The following is a 25,007-nucleotide window of genomic DNA, read 5'->3' as shown; positions in this document are numbered from 1 at the left end:
GCGCCTTCCTCCCCAGACGAGCAACTTTACACGACTTCGTCATTGGCTTCGCTTTCATGCAGCTACCCGATTGAGCTGTGTCTCACCGTGAAGTGCAAGACGACAATCGCAATTGCTGGTGATCAGACGCAACTGTCCATTTGCTGCGAAGTTGGATGGCGGCTTCCTCGTGTTTGCTGTCTCGCACCAGACTTCTGACCACCACCGCGATGCGCATCTAAAGCAACTTTTGGAGGCTCGCGACGTCAACACCACACCAAGCGCAACACGTTGACACCCATGTCTTCCATGTTCACTACCGCGGAACGCCGCAAGAAGGTCGTGACATATGGCAAGTCGTCACGTCTCTCAACAATCCCGCCACCGTCACCGAGCATCGATGCGTCATCCTCGGAAGAACCGCGCAAACTCACTACTGCCTCACATTCGACACAGAGAGCACCAGTAGGCGTGTCGGAAGCGGATGGAGCTCGGAGCAATGGACGCGCAAACTCTGGGGGTCTGGACGTTTTCGATGTGCCCTCCGAAGACGATGTCGTCCTGTCACGCTCATTCAATAAGGCAAAGAAACCTCCAGCCAAGCGTAGAATACCTGGAGATGAATGGGACGTGCCTTCCTCGGGTGATGAGGCTTCAGGGTCGAAGCAGCGAGCACCAAAAAGCGTCAAGCCCTTGCGCAAACCCGAAGTCGTGAAGTCAGCAGCGCCTGCTACAAAGAAGCCGCAGAAACCCACCCAACCACAGAAGTCTGCACCAGCACCGACACCGTCTTCACACAATCCAATCGCGTCCCAAATGCGACGTGGAAAGACTCCACAGCCTGTACAGAAACCTGAGCAAATCGCAAAAGGTGGCGCAACGTTTCAACCCGTCGCAATACCGAAGACCGCACCAAGACCTCGATCTCCTGCCCCATCTGTGGCCCGGACAAAACAAAACGGGAAAACTACTCTCGCATTACCGGCAAAAAACGCGCAAGTACCAGACTCTATGCATAATGACATCTTTGATGTACCTTCCGACGAAGAAGCGCTCATGCCGACTCGAAAACTACCTCGTCTCAATGCAAGAAACAAGACTAAGCAATCCGTGAAATCAAATACACCGACCACTCAGTCTACATCAGAAACTCCTGCCGAGTCAGACGATTCGAATACATCTAAGAAGCGAAAACGAACGGACCCTGTATCTACTGACACGGTTCCCAAAGCAGCATTGGAGCGCAAGAGAGATGCCTCAGTTTCACAACGTAATCACAAACATCAGAAGAAAGACCACAGCGCTCCAATCAAGCAGCCAGTCGTGGCCTTGACGGCAAAGACTCAATTTACAGAACCCGCGCTCAGCAAACCAAGGAGAACCCGACAGCGTACCGAAATTTCCTCACGACAACCCATCATCAAAAGTCAAACTTCACCTGCAAAGTTGCATAACATGCTTCCTCAGCGTCAGTTGCTGCAACCAGCTCCCATTTCTGGAGTGTCTAGGCAGCCTGAAGTACTGGCAGAAGATGATATCACGATGTATGATATATCAGGGTCCATGGCCACGCCTGTCCGCACTTCTAAAGCTACTCCGCCTGGCTCGGTAACGCCGCGCCAAAAAGCACTCTTCACCAGTTTGTTGGGCGAGTCATCATCGACTCCGAGAACACAGATGCCCAGTATCTCCGCACTACAACTGTCAGATCGAAAACCTAGGTCACTAATTGGAGATCTAGCCAGATCAAAATCGGATCTCACCCACAACGGTCGATCTCGAAAGACTAGGCTTATTGACACACTCAAACCTGCTGAGACCAGCTCAGAAGAGGACGATAGTGAGAGTGACGAAGAAGATATTGTGGAACATACTCCAAGAGCGCACACCTTGGTAAAGCAGAACGGCAACACCCATAAGTCTCGAAACACTACGTACAACACGTTTAATGACATGGACGTGGATGTGGGAGTAGCGGCGAATTCCCAGGTATCGCAAGTGGCTTCTGGTAATGTTGTCCGTTCAAAGTTCACATATGCAAAGCAACGATCCTATCTTCAGGAAACCAACCCCGAAGACGAACTTTTGATATCCATGGATCTTGATGACGATCTGGGTGGAGAGTTCCGAAAGAAAGACAGCCAGTATGAGGAGGAGGAAGAGGAGCAGACAAGTCAGGTGCGGGCTCACCATGAGCTTAGGACACAAGGACACCAGCACAGATTCCTTCGAGATACAGAGTCTGCGATTGACGATATTGCCAACAAGTCAAACAACAGCATCCGTCGCACCGCCATGATTGAGTTCTGCACGAAACTGGCTGACGAAAGCTTCGTTGGCCAGTTCCTTGACTCTTCTCTGACTCGTCAGTTCTTTGAGAACCTCGCGTCAAACGGCGAAGTTATTTTCGACTTTGCGGCTATCACAGCTATCATTTTCATCCTCGAGACGAACCACACCAGTGCGGTAGTGGACCAGATACGCCAATCCGGTATTCATGCCACTTGGACCGCTCTATTGAGCAACGACACTCAAATTCAACGTATCGCAAAGGAACGCAAATCCAACCTCTCAAGAATAGCGCAACCTTTGGTGATTGAATTTGGGATTATGGTACAAGGGTGCAGCTTCTGGTCTCCGAACAGGCCGGAGAACATGACGCCGCAGATAGTAGCCTTGAAGGTTCTGGAGTTGATGGTATTGGAACTCCAAAAAGCTGGCAGCACCGAAACATTCGTAACCCAGGATACAATATCAACACTTGTCGACCTTGCTTCGGGACCCTGCGAACGTCTCAAGTCAGGACAACACAGAGCACAAGACACGACGGTCCTGGAATTGGTTTTCTCGATCTTGGAAGCTGTTTCTGTCAGTCCAAAGCAGAAGCAAAATCTATGGTCCAGCCGGGTCCTTCAGCGTTTGGCAGACTTGATTCCTATTTTACTCGAGACCAAGAATGCCTCGCCAATCATGTTGGCAATCAAGCTCTGCATGAATCTTACCAATAACAAGCCAAAGGCGTGTCAGCCGTTTTCCGGTGCAACCTTTGTTCAACCACTTGTGCGATCAATTTGTCATAGATTTGAACTTCTTCATACCGGACTTGGTCAGGAGGTGCAGACCGAAGTTCGGGACAGCTTGATTCTCAGTCTGGGCGCCATGATCAATCTCGCAGAGTTTAGCGACCAGGCCAGGGTACATGTCGATGACGGCGAGAAATTAACCGCTACGTTGTTGAAGATCTTTCTCGAAGGGTCTGAGCGAGCTTCTCAGGTACATTCAGATCCACCTTTCTATGTTTGTATTGACATAACTGACTTTGTTATAGGCTGAGTCGATAGAAGAGTCTCACTCAAGTGTCGCGGTTGGCTACCTTACGGTACTTCTTGGAAACCTTTGCCTCAATGACTCTGTGCGAGGCAAAATCCAGGCACAACTTCCCGGTCAGCAACTCAGTGCCTTGGTCGAGAAGATCAAGGAATTTGTCCGATATCACGAGGCTGCTCATCGCAAAGCTGAACAGTTTGAAGGAGAAGAGGGGCAGGAGACATGGCAGAACTACACAGCTCGGCTCATGGTAGTGGTCGAGAAGTTGGAGAAAGCAGGGACTTGAACGCACCATCTGAGATGGTCGATGTTGTTGCACATGATGCAGCTGATGCTTGCCGTCAGAGTCTACATGCTTGTTAGGTGTTTTACGGGATCCTGATTGTTTACTGTCGGTTATGATACAAGCCTCTTTGGCTATGGGCGTTTGGGTTTGGGAGGGTCACAACAGGATACCCATTACATGCGATATGCAGCGTTGAACGATACGAATGGTTGGGTCATGGAGACTTGAGTCTTCTTGCTCCAGCTTCTGAATACAACCTGGAGACGGAAGATGGGTTGATGCTCAATATGCAGTTATAGTATGCAAGCCACGGGGCCCTATGGCTGATGGCTTGTACGAATGCAATCAAGACGGACAAATCCTTCCGAATAAATGCATGTGATGCTACTCCGCTGGTCGTGGCTCGGCTCGGTACATCCATGGTTAGGGCAGGACGCGGAAGATGCGAAGACGCCGTTCAGCTCCTGGCAATGTGGTTCGCTAGGCCAAAAACGATGATATCACGTAAATGCAACGCTTGGGATTCGTTGAGTGAACGCCAACACGTGGCTGTGGATATGTATGCCAAATCCAGAGTAGGCATGACGGTGTAAGGATGGATTGAGAATTATTTTTTGTCTTGGAGCGTGTTTCTCTCCCTGTTCACCTTCACCACGTCGATCATTGGCGCGCTTGGACCTGTACGCTTGTCTTTGTCTCGTCTTGCTCGGTGAGACTTGCTCCGCGGCGTCTTTCATCACCAGAGATCGACAAGGGCAAGCGCATCTCAGGCCATCAGCTTGCTCCTCTTCCCCTCTCTCGCTCTCTAAATCTTTACCTTGACGAGCTTTACTGCTCTCTCTCACCACTCCCTCGGAAACCTTGCAGCAAGATGCCGGCACCCAAGCAGAGAAAGATGGCCATTGTCGGCAGCAGGGCTGTCGGTATGTAGCATTGCTGCGAAGAGGTCGTGTTTGGAAAGTTGACAATTAATTGCACAGGCAAATCGAGCCTGACAGTACAGTTTGTCGATGGTCATTTCGTCGACAGCTACTATCCGACGATTGAGAACACGTTCAGCAAGATGATTCGTTATAAGAACCAGGAGTTTGCGACGGAGATTATTGATACGGCCGGTCAGGTACGCGGCTTGAGGTTTTCTATTCTCCCCGCATTGCGGCGCGTCGTCGAGCTCCACACCCCGCCGAAGCTGTGCACCACGGTCTGACAATGTCGACTGATGCACGCGACCTTGGTGGCTGGGCGTGGTTTCTGAGCACAGCACCGACATGGACTGACTCTGTTCACAGGATGAATACAGTATCCTCAACTCGAAGCACTTTATCGGCATTCACGGCTACATGATTGTTTACTCGGTCGCCAGCAAGCAGAGCTTTGAAATGGCGCGCATCATCCGCGACAAGATCCTCAACCACCTCGTGAGCCCAACCCCTTCCCTGGCTACACCATCCGCAGTCGTCGTATCTAACCTCGTATGTCCAGGCCGTCGAGTGGGTCCCCCTCATCATCGTAGGCAACAAGTCCGATCTCCGCCCCGAACAACGCCAGGTCACTCCAGAAGACGGCAAAGCGCTCGCCGAAGAGTTCAAATGCGCATGGACAGAGGCCAGCGCGCGGTACAACGAGAACGTGCAGAAGGCGTTTGAGCTCATGGTCGGCGAGGTCGAGCGCAGCCAGAACCCCGGTGAGCCAGCTGCTGGCGGTAAGTGCACAGTCATGTGAGGCGCTTGACTGACGTGGATGCTGTGGGAGTGGCTGCGGATGAGATTCTCGATGCGACGCCTGAGACGGGCGAGGACCCGAGAGTCCAGCTAGAGAGAGGAGATAAACATACGGTGGGTAATGTTTTGCGTGGGCTTTTCAACGTCAAACGATGATATACGTTTTACGGTTCGTGTTTAATTGCCCAGGTTTTAGATGGCATAGATGGGTATTGGGTCTGGGTTGGTTATAGTTCCATTCTTACGACCTCTTTAGAGGCATGATGGCGTAGCGGTATGTGATCGGAGGCGTAATGGGCGTTTATGAGAGACTCGGCGATTGAATAACATAACGATCTTAACTCTTTCTTTGTGATGTTCTCATGTATACGAATGCTTTCGTCTTGCACCGAATCTTTTTCGAATCTTGAATTCCAAGCTCGTCTTCCCATGACTTATCCCGTTGTTGACTCCACTCATGCACACTGCACCGACCACCACTTGACCTTGATGGGGCAGCTCCAAAGCTTTGACGAAGGAAGTGCAGCGTTCGATGCTTTCACGTGGGCGCTCTTTTGGCTTGCCTAACTGGGCAGTTTGAAGCCGCCTTGACATTCAGCACATTGGGCGCTTCGTGGCTCCATCACCCACTACGATACAGATCTACTCGCCACACAGCACAGCCACGCAATCCATTCGCGTCTGCCCCGCCAACCCTGACCCCTGACTCAAGCGACACCAACACATTTGTGAGTCGCGGGCTGGCAACTTTCTGTTCACGACCAATTAATCCACCGGCGCATACCCGGTACACGTGAGACGCTATGTTGGACATGTAAGTGCATATTTCTCACTAGAAAAACATGACTTTCCCCCTGTTGGACGGTATTGAGCTTCAGTCCCGAGACACACACTGACATGGAGGGGCAGCAACGACTTTATCAAGGAGCGCGGCGGCGACCCAGAGAAGATCCGCGACTCGCAGCGAAAGCGGAACGCGCCCGTCGAGATTGTCGACGAAATCATCGCAGGCTTCGAGGACCACCGCAAGACACAATATGCAGCCACCCAGATTGGCTCCAGCATCAATGTCCTGCAGAAGCAGGTGGGGCAGAAGAAGAAGGCCAAGGAGAACGCCGACGACCTGCTCGCAGAGATGAAGAAGCTCAAGGACGAGAAGGCGGCCAAGGAAGCTGAGGCGAACGAGAAGCTCGACAAGCTCAATGCCAAAGCCAAGACGGTGGGCAACTACGTGCACAAGGACGTCCCCATCTCAAACACCGAGGACGACAACGAGGTGGTGAAGACATGGGCGCCCGAGGACCGGAAACCAGAGTTCAAGAAGGACGGCATCCCGCACCACGGCGTGCTCGCACGAATCAACGGCTACGACCCTGAGCGCGGCGTCAAAATCGTCGGCCACCGAGGTTACTGCTTGATCGGCTACGGTCTGTTCCTCAACCTCGCCCTCGTCAACTATGGCCTCGAGTTTCTCTTCAAGAAGGGCTACACGCCCAACCAGCCTCCCTTCTTCATGCTGCGCGACCAGATGGCCAAGACGGCCCAGCTCTCCGACTTTGACGAGGAACTGTACAAGGTTACCGAGAGCAAGGACAAGCCTGAGACGGACAAGTACCTCATTGCCACGTCGGAACAGCCCATCTCCGCGCTGCACTCGGAGGAGTGGCTAGGCGAGAAGGACTTGCCCATCAAGTACGCGGGATACTCGACCAACTTCCGGAAAGAAGCCGGGTCGCATGGCAAAGATGCATGGGGTATCTTCCGGATACATCAGTTCGAGAAGGTAGAGCAATTCCTGATCACGCACCCGGAGAAGTCATGGGAGGCCTTCAACGACATGCTCGCTACGTCTGAGGAGTTCTACCAGAGCCTGGGCCTGCCATACCACGTTATCAACATCGTCAGTGGGGCGCTGAGTATGTCCCCCTTGCACTGACAGACTAAACTGTATTTTCTTGCGACTGACACGCGACAGACAACGCGGCCTCTATGAAGCGCGATCTCGAGGCGTGGTTCCCCGTCACCGGCGGCGGCGAGTACAAGGAACTCGTCTCCATCTCAAACTGCACAGATTACCAGACACGCGAGCTGGAGATTCGGTTCGGCGTCAAGAAGCAGACTGCCACGCGCAAGGAATACGTTCACGCGCTGAACGGAACTCGTACGTCGCTCCCTCGTTACTCTTCACTCCTTTGTTTCTCCTGTATGCTATGCGAGATGGATGTAAAACTAACGAATCTGCAACTCGCAGTCTGCGCAACTGAGCGAACCCTCTGCTGTCTCCTCGAGAACTACCAAGATCCTGAGAACGAATGCATTATCGTGCCTGAAGTGCTCAGGAAATATATCCCTGGCCAGCCTGAGACGCTGCCGTATGTCAAGGAGTGGACGCCCCCGAAGGATGTCAAGGCCACTCTTCCCGATCGGACGAAATGAGTAAACGGAGGGCGACGACGTGTGCATGTGGTAGGATATGATGGTAGGCATTGACAGTGATTCATTGGTCTCTTTGGAGAAAATAGCTTGATATGTGCGTGTATGCACTCTGAGAGAAATGAAGGCTGTGGAACACAAAGACTCGCATACTTTTGGTGATGGTGCTTTTGTAAAATTGACGTTTTCTCGTGCTGATGCTCAGACAAGCCATCGCTTCGACCACGCACCAAAAGCCAGTCTCGCGTTCTATCCCCTCCCCTGCCTTCCCCGTCTCGGGAACCTCGTCTTGTTTCAAACATCTACTTTACTTCACTCGACGGCTCACCGTCCACATCCGACCTGTTCTTTCGATCCGTTGGCTAGACTTGCGCCTCTGCTATCCCACAACCCAGGACTCATCATACTCGTATTCGGCAAACCCTCTTCAATGGAACACTGCCTTGATACCCAGACGTGAAGCCAGTCACTATCCCTGACGCGACCTCGGTATGTTTGCGCATGCGTGTCTGGTTCCTTGCATCTGCCGTCACCAGATCAACCGAACAAGAACGATCGCTCAGTATATGCCAACATGTGTAACACTGGGGGAGTGCGGAGGTCGGCGGTTGAGGGCAGGTGTCGCAAAGGCTTTGATGCATCGAGTGGCTACTGCTTGACGATGCTATGCGTGTACTTGCGATGGTTGTCGCAGTATCGGAAATCTCAATGGGTTGCAGACATTAAAGACTTGGTGTCAACCTGTTGTCTGTTAGTGTGATAGTATTAAGGTGTGATCGGGATCGTGTACCTTCTTCCTGTTGAACTTCATGGACAAGTCGTCACCATTGAGCGACTTGTCAACTGCTGGATGACTCGAACAGACCATGTCCAGTCTATGTTGTCACGGCAGTAGCTGCAGTAAAATGTTGCATCCACTCGGTTCTCTCTTGATACCCATACGAACCGAGCAAATGTGGTTTTCCACTAGCGCTCTTATTTTTGATAAGAATGAGGTATAACACTGAGCCTCGTGGGATATCGTCGAAGAAGGACGCTTTTTGGAATTGATGCTGATCGCACGGAAGGTTGATCTCAAGTTCATCAAGGGGAATGGGCTGGGATGGTTAGTACGTAGGAATACAATGGAGCGTCTTTTGGACCACTTACAGCTTCTAGCACCATGATATTTTCTTCCTTGTTTTTCCTTTGCGTTTTGAGTTTTCCCCACAGGAGAAAGTTGTCAAAAAGCACGACATGGATCGATATCCATTGCCCTTGACTCCTGAGCTTCATTGCCATAACCCCTTGGTGTCTTACGCGGCGAGCCGGATTGAGAAGTCGAAGCCGAGAGAGGTAGTCCGAGTCCATGGTGGTCAAGCGTCGCTCCAAGTTCTGTATGTCCTCTCGACTTTGAGCTTCTTCAAGAAGAGAATGGCTGAGCGATTGAAGCCCCTTCACCGCGTCCAAAGCCTTTTCTATGCGTGCCGTTCCTTTTTCCGCCGTCGAGGAGTCGAGTGACAGTGAAGCGTCGAGCATATTTTGAAGTTTGTTTCGATAGACTTCTAGCTGAGAAAGAGGTAAGCTTAAATAGTCCTCCCAGCCCATGCCAAAACTGATAATACTCAGCCCCAAAGTATTAACAAAGGGTGAGAACTTCAAGTCCGCATTCTGAGTGGCTCGTAGGGATTCCGCAGTGTGTGGCATCGCCTGACAATATTCCCGATACGTTTTCTGTATCTTGCTTGTCCAATTTTCGAACAGGGATGGGTCGAAGATGGAGTTATCAGCCTTCGAAACTTGTAACTCCATGCAGCCGAGCAGGATGTCTTTGTTCATCGATGCTAGTTGGGCCCCTATAAGAATGGCCTCTAGGTGCTTCTCAAGCAGTGGCCATTCCCGTATGACCTTGTCGTAAAATATCGTGCGAAGCTTTGTCATTCTCTCGATAAACTTTTGTTCACAATCTATAAGTGATGTCCAGATGTCATGCATCTCAGTAGAACGTGGAGAGGAAACCATCATGGATGGTTCAGATACATATGATGGGATACGAATACTTCCAAGAATGTCATGGGATGCTTTGTGAACCAATGGTAATGGTTTCCGAACAGGCCTTCTTGATGTGTTGACATTCTGGTCTGAGTACTCATATATGGTGTAAGACGAGGTCGTTGACGTTGACAAAGGCGTGCCTGGAGTCAAGACACTGTCAGACGATGCCGAACGCGCTTTTGGTGTGGGATTCACAAATCCCTGTGTACGCAATTGTTGCCCGCTTGGGCGGCGTGGAGGTAGTGGAGGTGTACTTTTAACGATCGCTTGAAATTCCTCACGATTTGGTCGCGATAACGTAGGGAGCGGTGTACTGTTTGAGCGTTCTTTGGGAACATTGACAATACCAACTCGAGACGTAAGGTATGGCGCCGTTGAAGTCATACGAGGCATATAAGGGAGCACGGCATGCTCAATTGAGTCTAGGGCGTCAGATTGAGCATCCGTAACTTCGGGGCTGTGCTCTTCGTCCGCCGTTATGCGCACATCCTCCGAAGCAGTTTGCACCACAGGGTCCTTCTCATAGTCGACGATCTCATTCTTGATTGTGGAAGCATCCAAATCATCGTCTAGGATATCCTTTTCCAGGCTTGGAGGTGCCTTATTTCCAGTCTGTGAAGCGTACATGGCCATTGCACGCCGATAAGCTTTCGAGTTGATGACCTCATCGTCGAAACTAAATTCAGTAGACTTGATGATGGAATCCGCATCCGCAGCATCCTCTTTTGAATACGTGTGGCTGAATAGTGAATCTGGCACCTGAATGCGAGGATGTGACTGGCGCAGGGTCCTGGAACGCTTGACCACCTGGTCTAGCTTGCTGCTGTTGGCTTCAACCAATAACCTAATATCTGCAATTGACTCCATCTGCAAGCCTTGTATCAGCAAGCTCAATGCCGACTGCTGGCCTCGAATCTGCTGCAGGAGCTCTTTGAACGTGTCTTCCTTCCACAAAAACTTGGCTCGGTCCTTGAACTTCAAGTCGTCTTCCTCTGCCTTTACCACAAGGTCTCGGACTTCTTCCTCCAAGCACCCGTATACCACTCGACATCCCGTCAGCGCTCGGTCAAACGTTTCGAGTAGCTGGGGCTTGTTTTGCAGGGCATCGTGTTGCAGCAGGTTCTGCACCTGAGAGAGAGATGCTGCAATGACCATTGACTCGGAGTAGATGGCGGTAATGAGGATCGAGGCGTCCTTGTAGCGCGAACGGAGGTCGTACAGACTCTTGGCGGACTGGATGCATTGCGGGATGGCGGCCATCTGGACTTGGTGGTCAGTATAGGTCCGTACAGAGAGCTGATTGTTCGTGAAGAATAACGACACATACCACTCCGAATAGCGCTGAGACGGGCTCCATGGCTCTCTGCTGACGCCGAAGAGCAAACGAGCAGCATGGAAGTCGCGGAAGAGACGCGTAGACCAAACCGCAAGCGTTTCACGCGCGCCAGGGATCCGCACTAGGCCTAACTGAGATAGATCCCCCGCGGCTCCCCGCAAGTACGTCACATTGTTGAACGGCTTCAACGGCTTTGAGCGCGGCTGTCTCCTTTCCTGGCTTGCTGATGGTAAATTTTGTGTCTAGTAGCACCTTGCAGTTGGTGAAGATGAAATTCTCCGGCCCAAAGCAGGGATGTGTGCTCGCAGTATCAAAATTCTGTAAGATTTTGACAAACATGATATTGCCGTGCGTCTGACGGTAAGCATGGTTCAAAACTTTACCAAATTGGAGGATAACAGCTCTTTATGATGCTTCTTCAGCCAGAGAGATGCGGGTCAACTTCTCATGTCGTCAATATGGAGTGTTTTCTTTGCGACTGCTGATCTTGCCGCACAATTCGACCCTTCAGTCATAAAAAAAAGCTTTCCTGAGCGCTACATGTTGGCCTTTCATTCCCCCACTGACATGTATGGAGATGATATCCTCGGCTAAAATGTTATTCGCTGTTCGAGATATAGGTCTTCTCAGGGGGCGTTCATCTACCCCTGACGTATCACTCACTACTAGGGACCTTTTCAACTCTCTTCGTACTATACTTCGCCTCTCCACCTGCAGAATCGCGAGCGACGTGGCGAAGCCTATTCGATTGTTACACATCATGTTCATTGGCTTCAAATACTTCCTATTCAATCCCTTAGGAATGTACAGCTGTCTGATAGATTGGTACAGCTCTCGCCTTTGTTGTTGGGTCTGGTTTGGCTCCCAAGTGGTCTTTTCGAGTGTCGAAGTTACGGGCTGACTCTGCATTCCGCTCCAACTTGTACATCGTCCATGGGTCTGACGCCGTTGTTGCGAAAAGTGTTTCGAATCACACGACTTGAGTGCTAGGGAAAAATGAGATGGACAGTATGTGTTGCGTACATGGTCCAGGTAAGGTTGTTAGTACCTGAATACTCCATCACACACCGTTTCCCCAGCGGATGTCTCGAACAGTAAGCTCGACGCTTGGGCCAAAGATTCACTCAAGATTAAGCTATATGCAGCAAGTTTGGTGTTTTGCCCGAGTGGGATCAAGGCTATTCGAGATTCTGTTCTTGAATGCGGCATTCAATAGGGCGATACGGTGCTGTTTAGTGTATCTGTTGTCAAGACTATATCTTCGAACGTCTATGTATGTGACATAATGACAGTGTAGGAGTTACACCTGCGGCAGAAGCAATGGGTCTTGCAGCAAGCGCTCCATGTCTTCGCAGCGTAAAGGAAAAGTAATGTCCACTCCATTATCTGTCCACCCTCGTGCTGTTGTGCTCGAGGGAGGTGTAGGTTCTGTCGGTGGACCATCGACAATGAGAATGCACCCATCCACACACGGCACCACACCATCGGCGTAGCGAATACACGATCCCAGTCCAAATTCGATATCATAGATACCCGCACGAGCCCACGTAGTCACTAATATGTGCCGTTGGCCCAAAAATGCTTGCCAGATCCGTTGCGGCGACTTCTCGTACGCAATGCTGTGGAGATGAGCCGCCAATCGTTGTGAATCGTTGACCGTCGATACTGTCTCGCGTATGCGGTGTGCAATTGGTCCCAACGCTCTCCCAGATGCGACATGTGAGGCAGCCATCTCGATGTTGAGCATCACGGTAGGCGAACCCATGAAGGAATTATTGAGCTGGAAGGCCGGCCGAGTGCCCAGCACAAGATCGCAGTGGACAGGGCCCTGATCCTCCCGAAGGCCACGAGCACGCACCACGCATGACCAGACATGAGCCAACAATGCATCATGTTTGCTGATCTTCAAGTTCGAAGATGTAAGAGAACTTTCTTGGATAGCTGATTGCCACAGATGATCGATCTGCTTCCGGCTGAAGTGAACTGTGCACTGATCCACCGGCGCGTTGGTATCCCATTCAGCCCAAGGTAGCGGCTTTCCAGCCAGTGACAGATCCGGAGGGAAAGGGGAGGGCGGCGTGGCAGGCGGAGCCCACCAGTCGTACCTATGCAACGGGAGGCTAAGAGCGTCTTTCATGATGGCAGGATCGGCATCATCGGCATTGATATTGCCAGCGGCAGACGCATCCAGCCGCAGAGGTTTAAAGACCGGACTCAGCACTGGTAGGGGGGCTTCTGTAAGTATGGCACGACTGACACTCGCCCAGTCTCGCACGAATCGCGTGAGTGCGGCGATATCTGCACATGGATGTGCGATCTTGACGGCCAACACGTGGCCACCGCATGCAAGTTTGGTGCATTGTACAGCCATGATTGGTTTGTACAGACCATTCGTGTCCCTCTCGTTGGGTTCGAGCGCAAGTACCACGTTTGTCGGAGGGACAAATTGGGTGAGAGTCTCTTCGTCTCCCCGTCGGTTCCAGACGGGCCGTCGCTTTGCAGAATTGACACTGTATAGACTATCGACGGTCGCTATACTTGTCGCCTCTACAAATTCAACTCCTGGATCTGTGCTGGTACCATAGTGAACATACACACGACCATAGCGTTTCGCGTGCGCTGGGAAAGATGTCGTTTCCGGGGGAAGGCTGTCGTCATCGATACTGAGGATGCCTTTCAGGTAGCCGCACCACTGTGGATATGCATCCAAAGTCGTACTGAGTGTTGTGCGTAGATGGTTGGCAAGATCGTCGGAAGCAAGCGAAATGGTTGGACGCTCCAGGAGCCAGATAGCGCTGGAAAGCCCAAATTTGGCGGTTGTTGCATCCAGCAACGAAAGCGGCACAGCACACTCGCAGCTCGCCGGCTGTTGAGGCAATACACGGCTGTTTCGAACGACATGAGGTCCATTTGGGGTTGTCGGAGGCGTCATGATGTTGCCAACGATGGTGGAAGCGTCTCAGGATCCCTCAAGTGAATGCTCTTCACGGTGTCCATGAGCGTTCGGACCAAAGAAATTCGATGTTGAAATGAGGAGTGTGTCCGACCGCAATGAGTAAGCGCCGAGCTGGGCGCCTTGCTTTAAAATAGTCATCAAAGCTTGATTCGGCCCCCTAGCACTTACTCGCAATGAGGAGTGATTCTGCTCCACGTTTATGACGAGTATTGAAAGTTTCACCTTTGGTGGTGCTTGATCTGAAGTAAGGACCAAATGCTTGATTATCATTCGTGGCGGGCTACCCGCGGATGTGTCTACTAATACCTATTGTCAATTCATGTTCAGGAGACTCAATCAACTTCTCAAGTCCGGCAATAAATGCTTCAGCCATGGTATGCACTGCTGATGTAGCATATTTCTGGATATCGTGTCGCAGGCGGATGTTAAGAACTGCATTGTGGTTTTCAATGCTTAGCCAGATACGACACTGGCAAGGATCAACAGGCATGTCGAGCAATATGAGGACAAATGAGTCGAGCGAATATACACTCGTGCCTTGAGGAACGTGCTTTTGCAACTCTGGTAACTACCTGAAGACTATCCTATGCCATGAAAGCAATCGCTGTACCCTGGTATAATCTATCCATAACGCCAATGTACGTACAATCCGCATCGATTTTGAAACGCAGTAGATCAACTCCAAGCCGTAAGGAGGGCGATAGTAACGCCTCTGCATGTCGTGATCATCTCTGCGTTCCTGGTTTCTCTTCCTCCACTAGGCGATACTCCCTGTCTGCGGTACAGGGTCGTATGCAGTATGGTTCCACTGGGTCTCGGTGAGCTGTACCGAACTTTCATCGTTGTTGAGCTTGTTCATGGTGACCACGCCCTTGCCAGCAGGAATCCAGAGATCGCCAAATATACGGCCAGGGTGGAAGATCGTCATGGCGCAAACAGCAAGAATGATAGCAGGTCCTTCGAAAACCATAAATGACGCCTCGTGGTTGGCAAGGTGCCCACCAAAACCTTCCCAAAGCTCGGCGACCCGGTAAATGCATCTAACGAAGATGAGAACGGTGGCAACCAACAGACCTTCTTTGTGTTAGTTTGTTGACATACGGTACATGGGGTAAACACTTACTCCACTGAAAGTACTGGAAGTTCTTCGTAGATCGTAAGTCACTGTAGAGCGGGGGCTGGGTTCGTGACAATGTGCCGGAGCGCTTAGCGTGGCGAGTGCGCAGTACAAAGTCGCCCCAGATAGTCAAGAATAGAGCGATTGTGATGACCTGAGAGATCAGACCAGCAATCATGATGTTGACACCCTGCCTGGAGCCGGCTTTGTCTCTCGCAGTAGCAGCCATACCACCACCAATTGCTTGGAGTACCAAAGCAAGGAGATCGCAACCAACAAAGATGTAGGTGTACATCTTAGGTTTAAGACGAGAGTTGGCACTGCCCTTGGCTACGATGACGCGACCAAGGCAGAGATATATACCTGCAGTGAGCAAAGCAGGGGCGATGGTGAGAGGAATCAAGTTGCTACACACTGGTTAGTTTCTGTAACTTTGTAGGATTGAACTCAGACTTACATTAGGAAGTTGTTCATGATGAATGGATTCAGGGACAACATGATGCGGCCGATGTAACCAACCATCTCTCCAAGTATACCAGCAACCATCGTGCCCATATACGACCAGGTCTTGTTCCGAACGCCGTACCACACCTGACCACCGGCCAGAGCCAAGAAGCAGAGCATATAAATGACATTGCCGGGAATGTTGGGTTGGTACTCGATTTTCTGCCATGCCTCAGGACACTTGCCGACTTTGCAGTATTTCAACGACATTGCTATTTTCATCGGGTCGGTGGTATTAACGTCGATGTTATTGGGGTCGATTCCATTCTCATCGACCGCTCTCGCAATGAGTTGATAAAGAAGCGTGTCCATATTGACTGGGATTGCTCAAGCGATGAGTAGCTGTCAAATAGCTATATAGATAGGTGGAAATTATAGAAAGGAAAACTGGAAGGCGATGGTTCTGTGACGAGTTTCATAGCTGTTCTCAGACGGAGACATCATGTCTTATACGAAGAAAGAAAAGATAGTCATTTCTAGCTGTCTCGAGTTGGTTGAATATGATTGGCTGGCGCGTAAAGGATGAGGTTGTGGCTCAGTTGAGCGTCTGGAGCTCGGACACCTGGTGGTCGCCTGAACCAGGCTGTGGGAATCTCATGCACCCAGCCCCCATCATGTCCGACCGAACACGGTGCGGATAATTGCCGTGTCGTTTTCGACTGGCTTATGTCGTGGAGATGAATGACACACTAAGTAAGTGACGCGTAGATCAATCGCAGCTTCAGCGTTTCGAGGTTGCGAACGACGATGGAAGGACGTCGCTCGCATCCCACCAAGATCCTTGTCCTGCCAAGACCGACATCAGCCAAACGTGACTGTTCACTCATTGCTCCATACATCGCTTCTATTTCGACCTTTTACTCCATAGCCGCTTCTTACATCAACGTATAGCTCTAGACCATAGGTCCCCAGTCGTATGTCGCATCCAAGTAGACGCCTTACAATCTCCGCTCACGTCACGATTTACAGAGCTCTTCGCAGTTTGGAGATTCTAGAGGATTATTATGCAAGGTCGTAACTTAGCTATTAGTCTGGATCACCATATATGATCCCAGGTTGGGATTCGTTTGGTCTTCTATCTTAGAAATTTCTGGCTTGGCGTCGTGAACTCTCTTAGTTGAGGCTACGATTTTGTCACATATTATCCATCCGATCTACACAGGTATGATATTCTATTACTGCAAGCCTTTTATCTTACTAGTGGAAAATTGCATGCCTCGAGATACAGTCTTTTCTGTATCTACTTGCTCCTTCTTGAACCGTTCATTACACACTGGGAAAAGACATGCGGGTCATAACTTCTTGGTGTAACAAATAGCACCCAGTTGTATTACCATGAACTGGGAAACAACTTCTGTAGTTGCTCACCACATAGCCATATGATAGTAGTGTATTAATTGCATTCAACCCTGCTGTGTTCGACATTGACTATTTGGAGCAAACACGCCCAACGAAATCATTAAACATGACGTCCAGTAAATGTGTCGAAAGAAATCCAACACTGCAGTGGTTACAACAACCTTACAAATCCCAAGAAACGCCATCCTAAACACGATATAAATTCTTGGGAAGCGTTAAACCATGTTCCTCCCCATCACACGTCCTATTCATCCAATAGTCTTAAAGAGTGAGCTTGACGACCTGGCCTACACTAGGTGTTCCAGCCGAGTTCATTGCAAAGAGTAGCCAGTATCCAGGCAGCGCAACTCCAGGATCTGCGGGAACTGTTACTGTATAGCTTGTTCCAGTACCAGACGGTGTCAACGGGATTCGTCGCTGGTCCGTGTTGACAGTATGTGTAGCTGAACCAAACCTGATCAACGAGAAGCTCGTAACAGCGGTATCCGTCGTGATGCTTAGCTTGGCTCCGAGATTGACAGTGGAGGCTACAGTGCTTATAACCGGTCGTGTACGTCGGGTGCCATCAGCATTTAGGAGGTAAGGCGGAACGAAGATCTCTGCATCGAAGTGGTTGCTTTCTGGGATGCCGCCATATTGTGTACACGGACCACAGAGGCCGCCGCCACCCTGAAAGACAGTGGCGTCAGGGAGAAGTATCGCGACAGAGTGATACGTCCGGGGAATTGACATTGGACTCAGCTGGGACCAAGTTCCGGACGTTGGGTTCCAGAGCTCAGGCACGAGGGCGGCCGTTGTATCGCGGAACGGTGTCACTGTCGACTGGCCACCAGTCACAAATACTGTACCGTCGGGGAAGACAACACTGTTTGCGAAGCCGCGTGCGTACGCCATGTTTTGGGTCTTAGCAACTGTAGGCTTCGTTTTGGGCGTTCCGATCGTGATAACGTATGCATTTGTTGTGGCGTCGCTGTCCTCATAGTGTGGTGATCCTCCCGACTTCAATATCTTGCCAGCAGTGGCGTCGTACATGACCGCAATCCCGTTCATTGAGTCCCCATCATCAAGTCTGTTTCCCGCGGCGGTGGTGTTCCCCGTCCCAGTAATGTCGTACCAGTTCATCGCGACTGAAGGTCCAGCTTGGAACACGGTACTGTTTTTCCAGCCGAACAGCATGGCGTGGTTGTCATTGCGCCACGCGCCAGCGCGGTCCTTAGTGAGCATGGGGCCCACGAGTGCGTTCGGAATGAGTGTCCACAGGTTCGTGCTCGGGTCGTATATCTCACCATTCTTGCCACCGCGAGGTCCACTCCAAGATCCGCCGATGGTGAAGATCCGCCCGTCTGAGCAGGTGGCGCTCGATTGGTAGCCTCTTTGCACCTTCATGTCGGGCGCTGGCAGCCAAGCATCACCCGTAGGGTCATAAATACTCGTTTTCGCGGCATTGCTACCTCCCGTGACCTGTAGCAAATCAGCACCTCGTACAACGATACAACAACATTGGGATTCTTACAACAACACGGCCATTGAAGTCGAGAGAGATACCAGGGCAGAACATATCATGCTGTGTGTTGGACACATTCAATTGGCTCGACTCGCCAGTCATATGATCGTAAATAGCCGTCTGCGTGTATCCCCTTGAACCACCAAACTGATTCTTCGCGTAGGCCGACCAAACTAACAACTTTCCGTTGGGTAGGAGCGACACTGCAGCTGGAACCAAAGGGAAATCAACTGTCTTCTCCCACAGACCTTTTCCGGAGGCGGGAGGTGTGTAAGGTGTTGGTGTTGATCCTACTACGTCTTGGAAGATGTTGATCTCTGCAATCGAAGTGAGCTGAACGCCCGTGTTCTGAGCCTCTGACGTTGCGGTGATCTTCACGTATCTCGCCTGCCTCGCAACGAACGTCGTATTCTTCGTTGTTGCATCATTGTTATATGTACCAACCGCTGCGAGTTGCCAGGTTGTATTATCAGTACTGACTTCGATCTTATGGCTTCCTATTCTACCAGTAGAGCTGGTTCGTGGCTGTATGCTGACTCTTTGGACGTTATACGTCGCCTGCATGTCAACGATTATCCAGTTTGGCAAGGGATCGATAGGTGCAGGACTGTATTTCGAGTGCCAGAAAGTTGCTGCATTGTTGTCGATCGCTTTGCTGGGGTCATTGCCGGTCTGTGAACTGTCCGCTGTCGCAGTCCAACCAGTACGGCTAACTGAAGGTGCAGTCGGTGTTAGCGAATATCTTACTTGTGTCCTATCTGTGATGGGAAGTTGCTTACTTGCGGCATATCCAGCGCTGGCAGGATTGGTATATAGAGCGAGCGACAGGAGAGCTGCTATACTGAAGTGAAGAAGGGCCATCTGGAAACGCTTGTTGGCAGTCGAAAGACCACTATGAAAGATCAGATGCTTCAACAATGTCCTCCTCTGGCTGTCTTTTATAGTGCTTCTCATGACCTGATATTGCCATCCCCAAGGATTTGTGGCTTTATCGGCTTCTGACCACCACGCTCTTTTGGACTAAAAGCAGAAAGCCTTCTAGCCTACCATCCTATCTTGGTCTAGAGCTAGGCGTTGGCTTGATCCTTCATACAAGCACTTCTATTCCGCCTTCGCCAATGGTATTGGCACACATCAGTCTGAGTACCGGGTCTAGTGAGTTTGGTCTGCTTTAGACTCTAACCTAGACTTAGACCTGCACTGGGCCCATATCAAGTCAATACTGGAATGCATCAGACCGGGATATGGACCCTTATCTGATTTAAACACCGTTGAGTTTTACATCGTTCTCCCGTGAAATGTCAACACCCGCGATTTTAGTGGAGCTGTACCTCTCTAGGCTCGAGCTATCGAACTTCTGCGGACCACTGTACAAGGGCAGGAAGGTCGAACCGCGTCGGTTTACGTATGCAAATCTTAATGAACAGGATTTCACTGCAGCAAAACTCGATTTGCTGCATTTCGGCCTTTGCTTTCCAAGTTGGTATGCATAGCTTGAGTTGTCAGGTCAAGCCACCAGGCATTTGGGAAAGAAGTGTGCTGTGGTCAGTTAGAGAAACTCGATCAGGTTTGCTGCAGTATGTAACAAATGATTGTATCTTAGCTCTGAAACTCACGATCGTGTGGGCATGGCATACGTCGATCACGCAGGCAGGGTTCGTATCGGTCGTGTTGTGGACTGACATTCGCAAGCCAGTGACATGGGGAGATGTCGTCAAATCGATAGCTGATACATGCGGGACGCAGACGTCTAACGGTTTGAAGAAGGTGTGCATGGGGCGGAAAGCGGGTGGTAGCGTGGCCGCCGTTGAAATTGGCGAACTCTTCTCTAGCGCCCAGCTCCGCGGTTGCGGTTGCCAGATCAGATGGATCTAGTATGATCGAAGCAAGAGACACGAAATCGAGTTCAATGCGATAAGGCAAGTATATATTGTTTTGGCTTGAAATCTAAAGTAGATCAGTTGCGCCAACCCAAATCCACGAGTAAGATTCTCGTAGTATCAATCGGACGTACCAGAAATGCTTTCATGTATGCGACGACCTACACACCTCTGTCAATTCCTGGGTCATGGGCCGACTATGCGTCCCACTTTCTTTCCCGCCCCTAGCAAATGCCACATTGTAAATGGGATTGCACGCCACCTCGGCTCGGAGCGTCAGGGTCGTTTGTCTCTAGTCAAGCGAATGACTAAGGATTGGCATGTCGTCGTTATCGCCACCATGGTGATCGCCGAAACGCTGGGCCTGGTCCTAACGACAGTTCAACCTCATAGTTACTGTCCGATGAAAAGTTTGCTTAGGCAGAGATGGGTGTTCGTGGTAGTGAGGTCTTGGCAGAGTAAAGGGGTAGGAGCTAGACTGAAATTACCCCTTCCAGGAATATTCTGGAATTTCTGCTCATAAAGTTTATATTTCGCTTAAGGAAAGCTGTATACCTACATTTTATGTGGAGTACTGGGCTCCAATGCTTATCTCTATTCGGCTTGTCAAGGTCGGCCACGGCTGGTAAGATGATTGGAATGGATACCACAGTTGAGAACCTGCTTATCGCCAGTCATGAGTGATTGTATATCTATTCACCCACGGACAATTGCGTTAGGCAAGGAGGTTAGATGTGCACTCCCACACGCATACATCGAGGTCACCAGGGGTCGGTAGAAGGACAAGCAGACATCCAGCAAACACTGATTCGATCAAGTTCTCTCTTTATATCCCAGCTCTTGCAGTCATGAGAGACGCATACGCAGATTGTTAAAGCCAGGATCATGATTGTGTCTTCTAGTTGGAGTCAGCAACTGTCACGGGTCTTGGCATGTATATATGGCATGAGCCACCTAGCTAGCTCTCTCACCTACACATCATACGAATACATACCTCACATCCATGATGCGTCACAGCAACTGCGTATGCACAGCCTAGGCTAGATAACTTCAAGGATCTTTCCCCCTCTTGGTTGGACACGATACCTTGGGTATAAACGGCTTCAGTCTGATGTGGCGGTTCTTTTCCCATATGTTCGTTACTTGAAGTGGTGTGTGGGTGACAGATGATTGGAAGCAATTGAGCCGAAAGACGAGCCGAAATAATGCAATAGCCTAAACACGCTAGCACGTGGTGTCGTATTACGTGGGTGATATTGGAACATCAAGTTTCATCGTGTGTGCAGCACCATTACTGCTGTCTCTTTTATGGATTCCCTGACTATGACATTTGAACTATTGCTGCTTCACATCATACACCCTCACTCCAAGCAACTTCCAAACAGCCCAGCTATGTGGCCCAACACCAAGCGGTCCTCCTCTCCAGAACGGCAACACGTCGTTGCGACCCCGTCTTCGTGCAACGACAGCCTCCTCCCACTCTCCCTGTTGAAATCGTTCAACATCGTCTCTGCTGACGGTGTGTGTATGTGCGTCCGCCGCCATAGTCCAGAAGCCAACGATATGCCCTTGATCGATCATATGTTTCAAAATTCCATTCCCCTGTCCTGCGCCGAGCAGCTGAAGGAGCTCAGAACAAGTGTACTCGGACTTGGAGAGGGTGGCGGAGCTCAATTGGGCACGATGTGCTGATCGCGGGATCTTTTCGATGTTGATGGTCGAAAGGCTAGGAAACTGCACATAGAGTAATCGTAGGGAGAGACTCAGGACCACCGATATAGGAAAGTTGAGACCCAGTGAAACGGCAGCGCGCAGTCCAGATAAGAACGTGAGTCTTGGAGGATTCGTGGGAGTCGAGAAGAACAGAAGATGCTTCTGAAAAGCCGTGTAAGTGCTTCGAGACATTGTACGTTGCTATCAGAAGACAATAAAGGTGCGGTGTTCTGGAACAATATATCAGAGAGGGTAGCACTGTTGTATGAATGAGGAATGTGATGAAAGCAAAGTGTAGATGGAGCAAAGCAGTCTTGACGTCATTCTTGACGATGACGAGATGTTGCGCATTCGGTACGCCATGCAGTAACTTTTGAATGCCTAGTTTGAAACATATGAATATATATGGTGAGGATCAAAATTCTGAACAGCAATGGAGTTAGGAAATGAAGCTGTAGATACTCAAGATGCGATCGTTCCCGAAACTTGTCGGCCAATCACATCGCACTAGTGTAGCCGATGGCACCTACGTCATTCGTCTCTACTTCGCCATCCACCCATGAAACACCTTAAAACCTACCTTGAATCCTTTCCGCAAGCATCCGTGTCGTCCTACTGCTGTCATTATTTGTGCCACGCATTCTTGCTCAAACAACATGGCCTTCAGTCTGCCCAGTTTTACCTGGCGGCGCGTTTTGGTCTTCGGATCAACGACCCTAGTCTTCTTTTTCTTCGTCTTCACTCTAACACCAATCACCTCACCTCTACCACCATACACGGGACCACATGAGGTTGGCATTCTAGACATCGAGACAGAAGTCCAGAGAAAGGTCATTCATGGGGCCATATTGAAAGAGTCAGGGGAGAAGGCATTCGAATTGGAGACATTGGCGATCACACTGTACTACCCTTCTTCTCTGCCTGCTGCGTCGCCGAATGCTCGGCCATGGGCCCGTCCGTGGCTACCTCAGCCCGTGTCTCTTATCGGCGCGGGATATGCAAGAATCGCGTCTGTCCCAGCCCTGCATCGTGTTTTCACTTTCGCACTCTGGGCACTGGGCTCCAGTACTGTCATCCCTGGCGTCGTGGATGCACCAATCCTCTCCGGAGCCGAAAAGGTTCTGGTAGAGGAGAGCGCTGGTGCCGGTGGCTTGGGCAAGATCATGAGCGCAGCAGCACAAGATCACCAGGAATTGAAGCGCGACGAGGATTTTGGATTGCTACCTTGTGTTGTCTTCACGCATGGGATGGCGGGGATGAGCCAGTCATATTCGCATTATTTGGGCAGCATCGCAAGCCATGGGTACGTGGTTGCTGCGGTCGAGCACCGAGATGGGAGTGGACCGGGAAGTATAATTCACTACCCCGATGGGAAGGAGAAGAAGGTCTGGCATATGACTTTAAAGGCACTCGAGTCCAACCCACCGATGACAGACGCCGACTTGAAAGCTGTCCAACTTGAGTTCCGCGAACAGGAGATCGTGGAGACAATCAAGTTGTTCCAGCAGCTCAACGCCGGTGATGCGCCATTGGTCAATCTCAAGCCAGACTCGCCTCGCGAATCGCTGCCTGGGTTCAAGCATCGTTTGAACATGTCCGCTGTTACAGTCGCCGGCCACTCGTATGGTGCAACTGGAGTTCTGCAAGCTCTGAAATCCGCTGGAACCAAAGCAATGCCAATCAACGGTGGTATCGCGTTGGATCCAGGGAAGGGCTCCGGTCCGCTAAACGAGAACATTGACGTCCCATTGCTGGTGTTTCACAGCGGGCAATGGACTGAGAAACAGGTCCAGTTTTACGGACAGGGCTGGCATTTCGACGTCGTGCGGAAGATCGTCGAGAACGTCAAGGAAGGGTGGTTCATGACATTGAGTGAGTTGCATTGAGTCTTGAAATCCTAATCTAGTTACTGACTGTCTATAGCTGGATCCGCGCATCCTTCCTGCACCGATGCCCCTCTGATTGTACCCTGGATTATGAAGCTGGTCACTGGAACTACATTAGACTCCAAAACTGCGCTCCGAGAGTACATCGATGCGTCCGTTCGTTTCCTCGAATACCTGAAGACAGGAGAGAAGAAAGGTGTCTTGGAAAGTGAGGTGACTAGTGTAGCAGGGCCCCTGGGCGACGCTGACAAGCGCGGCAAAGTTAAGGGTCCCTATGGTGCTGATTGGGAGGTCCATGTAGTGCCAAAGATGGCGTAATTAGAAGGAGAAACTTAGAATGGGGGCTGGTAATACATTAATAGCATTTTCAACACTCTTCCGCCTTTTTCCTGTTCTCGAATGTTCTGCATGGTTTTGAAGTAGTAGACTTGGACAGAGGAGGCACAAGGCTGTGCATAACGAATAGATCGTAGTGACTGCTGTAAGCCTTCTGAACTTGCGCAGTGAAACAACGTATAGGAATAAACTTTGATGAACGAGATGTGATGAGGCTAGTTCACAGGAGGAATTCACATCGCTGACATACATCAGAACGTCACAGACTAAAAGGAGACTTTTGCTTGGTATGAATTATTGCGCTAAGAGCATTTAACTATATTTACTATCTTATCAATACACAAACATTCAACCAACGTACGTTTCATATAATTATGAATAAGCGGTCTCAAGGAGCGTACAAAACCGCCGAACAAGACTTCCAAGGACTGTCGGCATCGTTTGTGAATCTCACACCGTCCAACATACATGATTGTCAGAACGTCCAATCACGATAAACCCCAAAACGAAGTCTACCTTTCGTTCCCGAGAAACCGACAAGCCAAAGAAGCAAGTCAACACAAGTGCCGAAAATGCCGCGTCGTCCCTCATTCGCTGCTGCCCAGGCGTCCAAGTCGATTCACCACCCCCATCAGA

At 50.5% G+C, this 25,007-nt stretch overlaps 8 protein-coding genes across 8 annotated transcripts; 3 read left to right on the top strand and 5 right to left on the bottom strand.

Moving 5' to 3' along the window:
• The first annotated feature begins 41 nt into the window (after positions 1-41).
• P153DRAFT_342306 (uncharacterized protein) lies at positions 42-3,948 on the top strand. The gene is made up of 2 exons (XM_033665960.1): positions 42-3,252; positions 3,308-3,948. The coding sequence occupies exons 1-2, from the start codon at positions 280-282 to the stop codon at positions 3,590-3,592; spliced, it is 3,258 nt and encodes a 1,085-aa protein (XP_033522905.1). The 5' UTR covers positions 42-279; the 3' UTR covers positions 3,593-3,948.
• A 515-nt stretch (positions 3,949-4,463) lies between these two features.
• P153DRAFT_376646 (seryl-tRNA synthetase) lies at positions 4,464-7,749 on the top strand (the record flags this gene model as incomplete). The annotated part of the gene is made up of 7 exons (XM_033669681.1): positions 4,464-4,515; positions 4,573-4,712; positions 4,882-5,010; positions 5,075-5,276; positions 6,324-7,229; positions 7,289-7,474; positions 7,565-7,749. The coding sequence occupies 7 exons, from the start codon at positions 4,464-4,466 to the stop codon at positions 7,747-7,749; spliced, it is 1,800 nt and encodes a 599-aa protein (XP_033522904.1).
• Positions 7,750-8,621: 872 nt separating this feature from the next.
• P153DRAFT_376644 (uncharacterized protein) lies at positions 8,622-11,137 on the bottom strand (the record flags this gene model as incomplete). The annotated part of the gene is made up of 3 exons (XM_033669680.1): positions 8,622-8,843; positions 8,896-11,040; positions 11,108-11,137. The coding sequence occupies 3 exons, from the start codon at positions 11,135-11,137 to the stop codon at positions 8,622-8,624; spliced, it is 2,397 nt and encodes a 798-aa protein (XP_033522903.1).
• Positions 11,138-12,416: 1,279 nt separating this feature from the next.
• On the bottom strand, positions 12,417-14,048 carry P153DRAFT_386631 (transferase family protein; the record flags this gene model as incomplete). The annotated part of the gene is made up of 1 exon (XM_033670551.1): positions 12,417-14,048. One exon carries the CDS (start codon positions 14,046-14,048, stop codon positions 12,417-12,419), a length of 1,632 nt encoding a protein of 543 aa, XP_033522902.1.
• Positions 14,049-14,604: 556 nt separating this feature from the next.
• On the bottom strand, positions 14,605-16,402 carry P153DRAFT_318405 (RTA1-domain-containing protein). Its single transcript, XM_033665057.1, has 3 exons — positions 15,647-16,402; positions 15,196-15,596; positions 14,605-15,146 (listed from the first exon to the last, which is right to left on the bottom strand). Exons 1-3 carry the CDS (start codon positions 16,003-16,005, stop codon positions 14,830-14,832), a joined length of 1,077 nt encoding a protein of 358 aa, XP_033522901.1. The 5' UTR covers positions 16,006-16,402; the 3' UTR covers positions 14,605-14,829.
• A 911-nt stretch (positions 16,403-17,313) lies between these two features.
• On the bottom strand, positions 17,314-19,417 carry P153DRAFT_376641 (carbohydrate-binding module family 32; the record flags this gene model as incomplete). The annotated part of the gene is made up of 3 exons (XM_033669679.1): positions 17,314-18,513; positions 18,566-19,269; positions 19,336-19,417. The coding sequence occupies 3 exons, from the start codon at positions 19,415-19,417 to the stop codon at positions 17,314-17,316; spliced, it is 1,986 nt and encodes a 661-aa protein (XP_033522900.1).
• Positions 19,418-21,728: 2,311 nt separating this feature from the next.
• Positions 21,729-22,588, bottom strand: P153DRAFT_367634 (uncharacterized protein). Its single transcript, XM_033668321.1, has one exon. The coding sequence runs from the start codon at positions 22,339-22,341 to the stop codon at positions 21,772-21,774; it is 570 nt and encodes a 189-aa protein (XP_033522899.1). The 5' UTR covers positions 22,342-22,588; the 3' UTR covers positions 21,729-21,771.
• A 195-nt stretch (positions 22,589-22,783) lies between these two features.
• On the top strand, positions 22,784-24,469 carry P153DRAFT_367633 (PAF-acetylhydrolase family member). The gene is made up of 2 exons (XM_033668320.1): positions 22,784-24,021; positions 24,073-24,469. Exons 1-2 carry the CDS (start codon positions 22,806-22,808, stop codon positions 24,351-24,353), a joined length of 1,497 nt encoding a protein of 498 aa, XP_033522898.1. The 5' UTR covers positions 22,784-22,805; the 3' UTR covers positions 24,354-24,469.
• Positions 24,470-25,007: the final 538 nt, after the last annotated feature.

Source organism: Dothidotthia symphoricarpi, assembly GCF_010015815.1.
Source record: "Dothidotthia symphoricarpi CBS 119687 unplaced genomic scaffold P153scaffold_12, whole genome shotgun sequence".
NCBI classification, from domain to species: domain Eukaryota; kingdom Fungi; phylum Ascomycota; class Dothideomycetes; order Pleosporales; family Dothidotthiaceae; genus Dothidotthia; species Dothidotthia symphoricarpi.
The sequence above is the reverse complement of the archived record's forward strand: the minus strand, read 5'-3'. Positions and strand labels throughout refer to the sequence as shown.

Bases quoted from the DNA above. Each gene is read 5' to 3' on its own strand.
- P153DRAFT_342306 (XM_033665960.1), top strand. From the start codon at position 280: ATGTCTTCCATGTTCACTACCGCGGAACGCCGCAAGAAGGTCGTGACA. The intron at 3,253-3,307 runs GTACATTCAGAT...ACTTTGTTATAG, and splicing joins GGTCTGAGCGAGCTTCTCAG to GCTGAGTCGATAGAAGAGTC.
- P153DRAFT_318405 (XM_033665057.1), bottom strand. From the start codon at position 16,005: ATGGACACGCTTCTTTATCAACTCATTGCGAGAGCGGTCGATGAGAAT. The intron at 15,597-15,646 runs GTAAGTCTGAGT...ACCAGTGTGTAG, and splicing joins ATCATGAACAACTTCCTAAT to CAACTTGATTCCTCTCACCA. The intron at 15,147-15,195 runs GTAAGTGTTTAC...AACACAAAGAAG, and splicing joins CTTCCAGTACTTTCAGTGGA to GTCTGTTGGTTGCCACCGTT.
- P153DRAFT_367634 (XM_033668321.1), bottom strand. From the start codon at position 22,341: ATGTCTCGAAGCACTTACACGGCTTTTCAGAAGCATCTTCTGTTCTTC.
- P153DRAFT_367633 (XM_033668320.1), top strand. From the start codon at position 22,806: ATGGCCTTCAGTCTGCCCAGTTTTACCTGGCGGCGCGTTTTGGTCTTC. The intron at 24,022-24,072 runs GTGAGTTGCATT...GACTGTCTATAG, and splicing joins AGGGTGGTTCATGACATTGA to CTGGATCCGCGCATCCTTCC.